Source organism: Arabidopsis thaliana, chromosome 5, assembly GCF_000001735.4.
Source record: "Arabidopsis thaliana chromosome 5, partial sequence".
In the NCBI taxonomy this organism is placed as follows: Eukaryota; Viridiplantae; Streptophyta; class Magnoliopsida; order Brassicales; family Brassicaceae; genus Arabidopsis; species Arabidopsis thaliana.
Window position 1 is genome coordinate 9,343,675 of NC_003076.8, and position 10,423 is coordinate 9,354,097.

General features: G+C 30.8%; 3 protein-coding genes and 1 long non-coding RNA gene across 4 annotated transcripts; 2 read left to right on the forward strand and 2 right to left on the reverse strand.

Annotated features, from left to right (window-relative positions):
• Window positions 1-110: 110 nt before the first annotated feature.
• On the forward strand, window positions 111-1,337 carry AGL36 (AGAMOUS-like 36; the record flags this gene model as incomplete). Its single annotated transcript, NM_180549.2, has 1 exon — window positions 111-1,337. One exon carries the CDS (start codon window positions 111-113, stop codon window positions 1,209-1,211), a length of 1,101 nt encoding a protein of 366 aa, NP_850880.2. The 3' UTR covers window positions 1,212-1,337.
• A 1,367-nt stretch (window positions 1,338-2,704) lies between these two features.
• Window positions 2,705-3,437, reverse strand: AT5G04245. Its single transcript, NR_142744.1, has one exon. It is a non-coding gene; the product is annotated as an other RNA (long non-coding RNA).
• Window positions 3,438-4,166: 729 nt separating this feature from the next.
• AT5G26640 (anaphase-promoting complex subunit 11 RING-H2 finger protein) lies at window positions 4,167-4,500 on the reverse strand (the record flags this gene model as incomplete). The annotated part of the gene is made up of 2 exons (NM_180550.1): window positions 4,167-4,221; window positions 4,367-4,500. The coding sequence occupies 2 exons, from the start codon at window positions 4,498-4,500 to the stop codon at window positions 4,167-4,169; spliced, it is 189 nt and encodes a 62-aa protein (NP_850881.1).
• Window positions 4,501-7,137: 2,637 nt separating this feature from the next.
• On the forward strand, window positions 7,138-7,946 carry AT5G26630 (MADS-box transcription factor family protein). The gene has a single exon (NM_180551.3). The coding sequence runs from the start codon at window positions 7,141-7,143 to the stop codon at window positions 7,795-7,797; it is 657 nt and encodes a 218-aa protein (NP_850882.2). The 5' UTR covers window positions 7,138-7,140; the 3' UTR covers window positions 7,798-7,946.
• The last annotated feature ends 2,477 nt before the right edge of the window (window positions 7,947-10,423 follow it).

Sequence of the window (10,423 nt, forward strand, 5' to 3'; positions counted from 1 at the left end):
ATAAGAATCCTAGTGTCTATAGAATCACCTTTCTTTGCTATATAAACATCCTTTGAGCAAACAAATTAAACAAACCACACAAAACAAAAAAAAAAAACAAATTGATGGGGATGAAGAAGGTGAAGCTATCTTTGATAGCTAATGAAAGATCAAGGAAAACATCCTTCATAAAGAGGAAAGACGGGATTTTTAAGAAACTCCACGAGTTGTCAACTCTGTGTGGTGTCCAAGCTTGTGCTCTCATCTACAGTCCATTCATACCGGTTCCAGAGTCATGGCCGTCAAGGGAAGGTGCTAAAAAGGTGGCTTCAAGGTTTCTGGAGATGCCGCCGACAGCCCGAACCAAGAAGATGATGGATCAAGAGACTTACCTTATGGAGAGGATTACCAAAGCAAAAGAGCAACTAAAGAACCTGGCTGCTGAGAACCGAGAGTTACAGGTTAGACGATTTATGTTTGATTGTGTTGAAGGCAAAATGTCCCAGTATCATTATGATGCAAAAGACCTTCAAGATTTGCAATCTTGTATAAATCTATATCTCGATCAGCTTAACGGAAGGATCGAGTCCATTAAAGAAAATGGTGAGTCGTTGTTGTCTTCCGTCTCTCCTTTTCCTACTAGAATTGGTGTTGACGAAATTGGTGATGAGTCATTTTCCGACTCTCCTATTCATGCTACAACTGGGGTTGTAGATACTCTTAATGCTACCAATCCTCATGTTCTTACGGGCGATATGACTCCTTTTCTTGATGCGGACGCAACTGCGGTAACTGCTTCCAGTAGATTTTTTGATCATATTCCATATGAAAATATGAATATGAGTCAAAATCTGCATGAACCGTTTCAACACCTTGTTCCTACTAACGTTTGTGATTTTTTTCAAAATCAGAATATGAATCAGGTTCAATACCAGGCTCCTAATAATCTGTTTAATCAGATTCAACGAGAATTCTACAACATAAATTTGAATCTGAATTTGAATCTGAATTCGAATCAGTATCTGAATCAACAACAATCATTCATGAATCCGATGGTGGAACAACATATGAATCATGTTGGAGGGCGTGAAAGCATTCCTTTCGTGGACGGAAACTGCTACAACTACCATCAACTACCATCCAATCAACTACCAGCCGTTGATCATGCTTCCACCAGTTACATGCCTTCCACCACCGGTGTCTATGATCCTTACATCAACAATAATCTCTAATCACAAAAGAGGGAGAAGAACTAGTCTAAGTGTTCAATTGTTTGTATTTGTGTTTTCTTCATTTCGAAAGACAAAAACTAATGTTGTTTATTAATAATGGTTAAAGGATCTCTTTTTAACTTAATTATGTATTTTGATTATTAAGTAATGTTTTGCCCCCAAAAAAAGATTATTAAGTAATGTATTTGCTCACCGTAGTGTGGGAAACTTTAATTGTAGAATTTTATTTCGAAAATTTAAGATGTGACTGGTACAATATTTAGACGGAAATTTTCAATTGAATTCTTTTAGGACCCATACATAGAGAATAATTGTTTTCCCCAGCAATTTAAAGTAAGAACTATTATTCTTTGAATCAATTATCGATTTGCCATTTTTTGGGATGGTATCTGTGGATTTTGTCCTTTTCTGAATAGTTTGTAGATTTTGCCTTTTTCACACTACGAAAATATGATTTAACATGTGTTTTATTCGTTATGTTTTGGTTTAGTCGGTTGTGCTTGTTCTTAGGATTTAATATTTTGTATAAACTACGTATTTTTACCAAAAAAATCGGAAATACATACTTTTTTTAGTGTTAGAAAATGGCATATCCATAAGATTTTAGTAAAAATTACAATTTCAAAAAAATTCTATGAAAAATGGCAAAAGCAACAATAATCTCTTATTCTTTTCGAAAAAAATTATTTGATAACAAAAAAAAAAGAACTACTCTTATTCAATGTTAAAAAAATCGTTAGGCGCTAGTTAGGCTTTCGATAGAAGCCTTGAGCCTATATCGATCAGTGCCTAGGTCAATTTTTTAAACATTGTTCCCATTCTTTTGGGCTCAAAAAAATTAGGTAGAAAATTTGTTCTTCCAAATTTTGCACCAGTTAGACTCTAAGGGGGTGTTATTGGTTCCTAATTTTCATGACTTTCCATGACTTTATTTTGTGAAGAAAAATGTAGAAAGAAAAAAAGTGTGGGTAGTTTTTAGTCTTTCCATTATAACAAAAATGTATAACTATATAAGATAATACTAGAGAGCTGTGTAAATCACCTAAATACTGTTTTAGGAAAAAAATATCTTTTGATAAGAAAAAACTTGCAAAAAATACATCTACACACCATCACAGCATTGATTACAGTATATATGTGTATGTGATAATATTCAGCATAAAATCTAACTGTTTTCTTAATGTCAAAACAAATATATCATTAGTCTTTTATATAGCCTGCTCCTGCATATTGTGAAGATTTAGTTTTTCTGGGTTTTCATTACATGTTTGTTTGCTTGTGCAAATATTAATCATCTCGTGTTATTTTAAATTATGTTAAAAAATCGAGGGTAATAATTTGATAAATTTTTGTTTGTATTTTGTTATAAAATTATTAGTAAATTTAATTAGGTTTAGTTGCAAATAGTGCTATGATTTATGGTCTCATTATTTTTATTTTTTCATTTTTTTTGTCCACAAGATCATTTTCATAAAAATGAAAAGCCCATTGAGTTATATAGATGATGAAAAAAGCCCAAACCACCAGCGTTTACAACTTCAATTTAAATTGAAGTCTATTTATCCTACTAAAATTTAAAGATAAGGACGAGATTAAAAAAGTGTTACGTGCGGTATACGTGTCCACACGCGAGAAGGAGATGAGATGACACAAACGTAGCTAGCCAAATCCACGATCAGCGCAGCTCCGCCGCCAGACTTCAGATCCACCACCGCTCCTCTTCTACAGCGCTGCCCGTTGCTAAAGTCGAGAGAACCCCATCGAATCCATCTTGAAGTAGATCGAGAAAAAACAAATCTTCATAATCTCAATCTGCTCCTATAGTAGGAAGCTTCGCCTTTGGCCGTAATAGGCCTATATCCATGGATAAACATGTGGAGATATTACTCTCGTATATATATAAGAAGAGTTGAGCTGACGGTGAACAAAGAGGATCTAACCAATAGCTGCGGCGATTTGAGTTTATGTATGTAGAAAGAAGAGAACAAAACAGATCCGATCTTAGTTGGAATTTTATTGTCCGAAACAAATACAGAGATGAACAACAACAAGTCACTAAACCTAAGCTATAGATCTAAGATATGATTTGGAAGAGACAAAACAAAGAAATCTATTTTACAATCTGATCAATGTCATAAAAAGAAGCTTTCCCTCTCTAAAAGATATGGCAGAGGTAAGGGAGAGGAGCGTGATTTAAGTACTCATTAAAAAACTCGGTGAGTGGGCTAATCGATCCTACACTCACCCTAAAGAGATTAGCCAAGTGATTAAGGCCCAAAACACCTCATAATATCCAAAAATAATAATTTGGTAAAGTTAACTATCACACCTTTCCTCTGACCACTTGGGCCGAAACTCAAATGGCTACGTTAAATTAAGAACTAATTATATAAATTTGGTACAACTCAAGATTTTATTTTTACAGTATGTAAACTCTAAGCATGCGGCACTTGGTTATTTGGGTGTAGTAATAATTATATAAATTAATACTCGATAGATTAAAATCTTTGATCCCTAATAAGTGTTTAAGATCATTTAATTAATAAATTAATAACTGTATAAATATTGAAATATCATAATTTCGATATTATTAATTTATAGAGGTTAAGCTTTATTAATTTCTAATTTTTTACTGTTATAGATTCACTAATTTTTCTTAAAAGGAGCATGTATATTCTCAAAATTAGTCGGATGTTAAAACGAAAAAAATTGAAATTGGGTGCTAAATATTAAAAAGAACAATATATCCATGAAACAAATTATCTTTCTTTTCTTTAGCCACATGTCATGAACCAAAATCTCTATTACATTTTTGTTGCTATTTGTAGTTGCTTCCATTAATATTCATACAAAGGTCGAACTTAACTCTGATTAATGATTTATTACATCTCTATAAAGTGGATACAAAGCTAGATGTCTAATCAAGGCGCAATATAAAATCTCTCTCTTCCCACTCTAGTTACTCTTTATATTTCCATCTTCTACGACACATAGGGCAATGGCCATAGCTCTGATACCATGTAATTGTATGAATCTCCGTGAATGGAAAGTTATGTATTGAACATATATATATAGGGTTACATGAGATAAGCATAAATCTGTTCATAAGATATTAGATATATACAAATATAAGATTCTCATATATCTAATCTAACAGGCAATAATCCCCGAGGAGTTTACTTAGAGGGCAATCATCCTCAGGGAGTTTGCAGTCAGGACAAGAAGCATCAAATGGCATCCGACATAACCCACATGTCTCATCTTGAGCATCCCATGTACCCCATGCCATCTAAAGTTTCTCACAATGTAATAGTTTTGGTGTATGAACCGTAAGAGAATCCAACAAAGGATTATTGAAATAGAAAATAGTCAAAATGCTATAATTTGAAATAGTTCATTAGAGCTTTATTGTGCAAAAATATAAAAAGAGGGAAAATAACTTAGATTGTCACCAAAACAAAGAGATTGTGGTTAATATTTCATAAAATGGATGAACGAGAGTTGTTTACATCTTTTAGACACATAACAATCCTATTTATATCACTTTCCAAAGAAACCCTAACACACATAGGCTTACAATAACACACATTAGATTTGTTTTGGATTTGTGTTTAGCTTTTAATTCCCTTGAATGGTCTTACATAAATTAAAATTGCATGTAATACTGAGAGTCAATGAATTTACTCTGTTTTTGAGTTTGAAAACATTGTAACACTGAGAGTCCATGAAAAACCTGTGTTTGAAAAAACAAATACTAATTGCAGGCGCATTGATCAACTGATCTTATTCTGCCCTATATGAATCAGTTGAGAGTTGATAAGAAGAATCCTCATAAGAAACTACTAGAAAGTCATCAACATCACTAACCAAAATACTCTTGGGCTTTCCAAGTCCAATCTAACTTCCACATTAATATGATATTGTCCGTTTTGGGCTAAGTGGCTAAACCCTCACAATTTGTTTATTGGGCTCCTAAGGTTGAATAGTGGAATATAGATTTAAACAACTTCTTCAACAGGTTCAAGAAGATTTCTTTTAAAGTTTTAGATCTAAACAAATATGTGGAGACAACAAACAAAAATCCAACGTACTCGGAATAATCTGAAATTTGATAGCATGTTCGGGAGACGAGAACTAAGGGATCAAATTTTGGTTCAGATGGTGAAATGAACTAAGTCGTTTTAGGAGTTAATTCGTAAGCTTATTGAACTATGTTTGGTTAAAGTTACTAAGTTTAAATTTCTCGTTCTGTTTTTTAACCACATAATAACGAATATTTTACATAGAATAATATAGAGAGAGGATGAGGAAGAAAGTGAGAAAATAACGAGGAAGATGAAGATGAAGACTATAACGAAGAAGTGAACGAGAAAGTAATGATGACAACGGCTAAAAGAAAATTAATAATTAAGATGACAAGAATGAATATGAAAAGTAAGAAACAACGAATGTGAAGAGAAATACAAAGACATATGTGTTGACATTCAATTGAATATGAAAAAATAAAATTGATTTATGATTCTTTCAAATAAATTCGATTCTTAAACACTACTGATTTTTATAATTTTAATATAGTGTATTTGAAATAAAATTGAATTTTTACTTCGATTTAAAAAATATAATTAATTGTATGTATTTCTTACCGAAATATATCAAAAATACACACGTATAGCGTGGGTACAAAACCTAGTTACAAATACAAAGATTAAATATGTGGGCGAATCTAATTATTTTGAATGGTTTATAAATGCTAGTTCAAATCCACATGTTAGATTTTGAAAATTTCATGGCATTTTAAATTTTATATAGATTTCAAAATCTTTGGCAAAAGGTAATAATATAGATTTCCAAATTAATTAACATACACAAACTAATACTCCCTCTGTTTTGAAATAGTTTTCGTTTATGGTGTTTTTACAGAAATTAAAAAATCAATTTTTTTTTATTTTACCCTTGTTTAATATTTTTTTTATTGGTAATGACATAAAAACAATAAGAATATAATTGGAATTTTTACCAAACATCTACATTAAAAATCTAAACCGATAAATATTATCAAACAAAATTTTAATGCTAGAACGAAACCTAAACTAATACGGAAGGAGTAATATCCTCTTAAGAATGTTTTTTTTTTAAATTACTTCCGTAGTTACCCTTTAAAAACATTTTTTTAATTGATTCTTGACCTTTTTTGTTATACTTTGTTTGCAAAAAAAACTTAAAAAATCTTTATGAAAATGATTTTTCAGTCAAGATTACCCACCACAATATAAAGTAAAATCATCTAGATATATATTCTATGTATGTTCAAACTATGTAATATTTATCTTTATTATATGTAGATATGTTTTCCATACATATAACATTTCAGAAAAAATAATGATAAAAATATTTGTAAAGTAAATGTTTTCCACATAAGATATGTTTGGATAATTATTAGTAATAACAATTATTTTAAAAAATATTTTATGAACCAGATAAAGAATAGTCGTTCGGTCAACTGGTCATGGATAAAAACTATTTTAAAAACTCAGCACTATAAGACTATAAGTCTATAAGTCTTTTTGAACAAGTGTCAGTTCTTGTTATGCAAAATTTTGGTATTAAGAAGTAACTATACCCAAAAGTTAACAAGGACAATTATTCAGTTAAAGTGTAACTATACTTTTCACAAACAAACTAAAAAACTTGTAACTAGATTAGTAGACTCCTTAATTCCTAAGTAAAAAATAAAAAATTGAAAAAAAAATTTACTTCTAAACATATATATATTTCTTTCCATTATCGTATTACCAATTTTGATATCCCTAAAAAGGTATGATATATATATGGTTGAACTGAGATAAATTTTGCTTAATTCCAACAATCAGATCTTCTATATAAAAAGCACTTCTCCATTCAAAAGTATAACACACAAAAAAATAAAGTCATGACGAGACAGAAAGTGAAAATGACTTTCATAGAAAATGAAACAGCAAGAAAATCAACATTCAAGAAAAGAAAGAAAGGTCTTTTGAAGAAAGCTCAAGAGTTGGGAATTCTTTGTGGCGTCCCGATCTTTGCTGTCGTCAACAGTCCGTACGAGCTGAACCCGGAGGTGTGGCCATCGAGAGAGGCTGCGAACCAGGTGGTGTCCCAATGGAAGACGATGTCGGTGATGGACAAGACCAAGAAGATGGTGAACCAAGAGACCTTTCTCCAACAGAGGATCACCAAAGCAACCGAGTCTTGGAAGAAGTTGCGGAAAGAGAACAAAGAGTTGGAGATGAAGAACATTATGTTTGATTGTCTTAGTGGCAAAACTTTGGTTTCTAGTATCGAAAAAACTGAGCTTCGAGATTTTGGTTATGTCATTGAACAACAACTCAAAGATGTTAATCGTAGGATCGAGATTCTGAAAAGGAACAATGAACCATCTTCCGCCCTCGTTCCTGTTGCTGCCCCTACAACATCTAGTGTCATGCCTGTGGTTGAGATGGGTTCTTCTTCGGTTGGATTTTACGACAAGGTTCGAGATCAAATTCAAATTACTTTGAATATGAAACAGACCACAAATGATTTGGATCTGAACAAGAAACAGTGGTGAGCCATCGTTGATCTTATTTTAAGTTGTTGTCATTTCAACTATCAATAAAAAGTTATTGTTTTAGTTCTGTTTGTTTAAGTTACATGTTTGGGTTGGTTTCACATGTAGTTGTATTTTCTCATGAATGAAATTTATTTTTCTTTCGTTAATTAATGTTTTCTCCTTATATATAATCGTTATGAATAAATGCATGCATCATATCAGTTCTTAAAACATGTTTTCTATACAGTAATGGCACAAGAATTGCATTCTCTGAACATAAACACAAATGGAAACCAAGCCATTGTGTCCAGTCTCAAATATTTGTAATTTAGATCCATCACTTTTCGACAACCAAGCTCGTTCAAGATTTAAGAGGTTTAATTCTGTATAAAAGGTCGTGATTTAAGACTTAACACTCCATTAAGTTTGAATAACATTGAACTAATTGAGGTCAAGTAAACCTAAATAAGAATTTATTCGCCAAAAACAATATGTTGATAACTAGGTTTGGCAATAAAATATTCAGATTTTAAATTAGGATTTTTACTAGCCAAATTGCGTAAGTTGAGATTTTTATTGGGCAGAATACGTATAATTGATTTTGCCAAATGAGGGCCAACATTGATAAACTTAACACTCCATTAAGTTTGAATAACATTGAACAAATTGGGGTAAAGTAAACCTAAATAAGAATTTATTCGCCAAAAAAAATAAGTTGATAACTATTTCTGGCAGTAAAAATATTGAGATTTTGTATTGGCCAAATTGCGTAAGTTAGGATTTTTACATGCCAAATTCCGTAAGTTGGGATTTTGATAGGCTAGAATGCGTATAATTGATTTTGCCAAATTAGGGCCAACAGTAATCAAACTTAACACTACATTAAGTTTGACTAACATTGAACAAATTGGGATAAAATAAACCTAAATAAGAATTTATTCGCTAAAACAAATAAGTTGATAACTATTTTTAGCAGTAAAAATATTGAGATTTTGTATTAGCCAAATTGCGTAAGTTAGAATTCTTACAGGCCAAATTGCGTAAGTTGGACCGCCAAATTGTGTAAGTTGGACCGGCCAAATTGCGTAAGTTGGGATTTTGATAGACAAAATGCATATAATTGATTTTGCCAAATTAGAGCCAACATAATCAAACTTAACACCCCATAAAGTTTGAATAACATTGAACTAAATGAGGTAAAGTAAACCTAAATAAAAATTTATTTCCCAAAACAAATAAGTTGATAACTATTTTTTGCAATAAAAATATTCAAATTTTGTTTTCGCCAAATTGCGTAAGTTAAGATTTTTACTGACCAAATTGTGTAAGTTGTGATTATTATGGGTCAAAATGTGTATGTTGAGATTTTTTTTACCTTTTCTCATTTGACGAAGGTAATATAGTTAGTTGCTACAAAAATAGTTTTATTTTTAAAGTTATAATAGGGACAACTGTATTCTAAAATATAAAGTTTAATGAGTAATAGCCAAAGGTTTGCATAACCAAAATAGAATCTTGGTTTGAGTGGGTAATTATATTTTTTATAAAAAATTTTTTACTAGACTCCATAATTGCTATCTAAAAAATGATAATCATAGTCGAATCACGAATGGTAAACCTACTTTGTCAAAATAGTATACTCTCTTTGTTTCATATTAAAGGATGTTTTACATATTTTATTTAGGTTCACAATATAAGATGTTTTAGAAAATATATGTATAAGCATTTTAAAAAGTGACCAACTTATTCATTTTGACCAACTAAATCATCATTTTTAATTGATTTTTCTGAATTAGAGACAACGGTTTAAGTTTAAATTAAATTGAACTAATTCAGGTCAAGTAAACCTAAATAAGAATTTACTCGCCAAAACGCGTAAGTAGAGAGTTTTTTTACTCTTCCCATTTAACTAAGGATAATATAGTTAGTTTATATAAACATAATTTTATTTTGTAAGGGTAAACTATATTTTTACAAAATATAAAGTTTAATCACTAAAATATACCCAAAGTTTTGTGTAACAAAAGTAATTATAGTTTGATTGGGTCTATAACTCTTATAAATAAAAGGCTAGACTCATTAAGTGCTATCTTTCTTTTTGGAAAAATTAAAATTAAATATATATAAATATTTTAAAAGTCGTCAACTAATTCGTTTTGAATCACTTATCATCTTTTTTAAATTAATTTTTCCGAATTGAACTAACGGTTATCAAACTAAACACTCCATTAAATTTGAATAACATTGAGCTAATTGAGGTCAACTAAACATAAATAATAACTTATTTACAAGAAACAATATGTCAAAGAAACAAAGTTCATCACCTTACTTGTTTTGACTAAATAAGTCATCAATTTGGTATTGTAAGGAAAGATTAGAGCCAAAGGTACTTTAATCTTAACACTCCTTTGGATTTGAATAATACTGAAACTATTTCTACCACGTGATTATGTATTTTTACTTGATATATAAGAAATCAATAATTTTGTTTCTTATTCTTTCTACGTTGAAGAACATTGACGTACGGTGATGCCGTATTGATGAACACCTCCAGTGATTACTTATGGTGGTGGTGATGAAACTACTCTAACGTGGAGATGATGAAGATGAATCCGACGTGATATGATGCTGATCTGGCGATGAC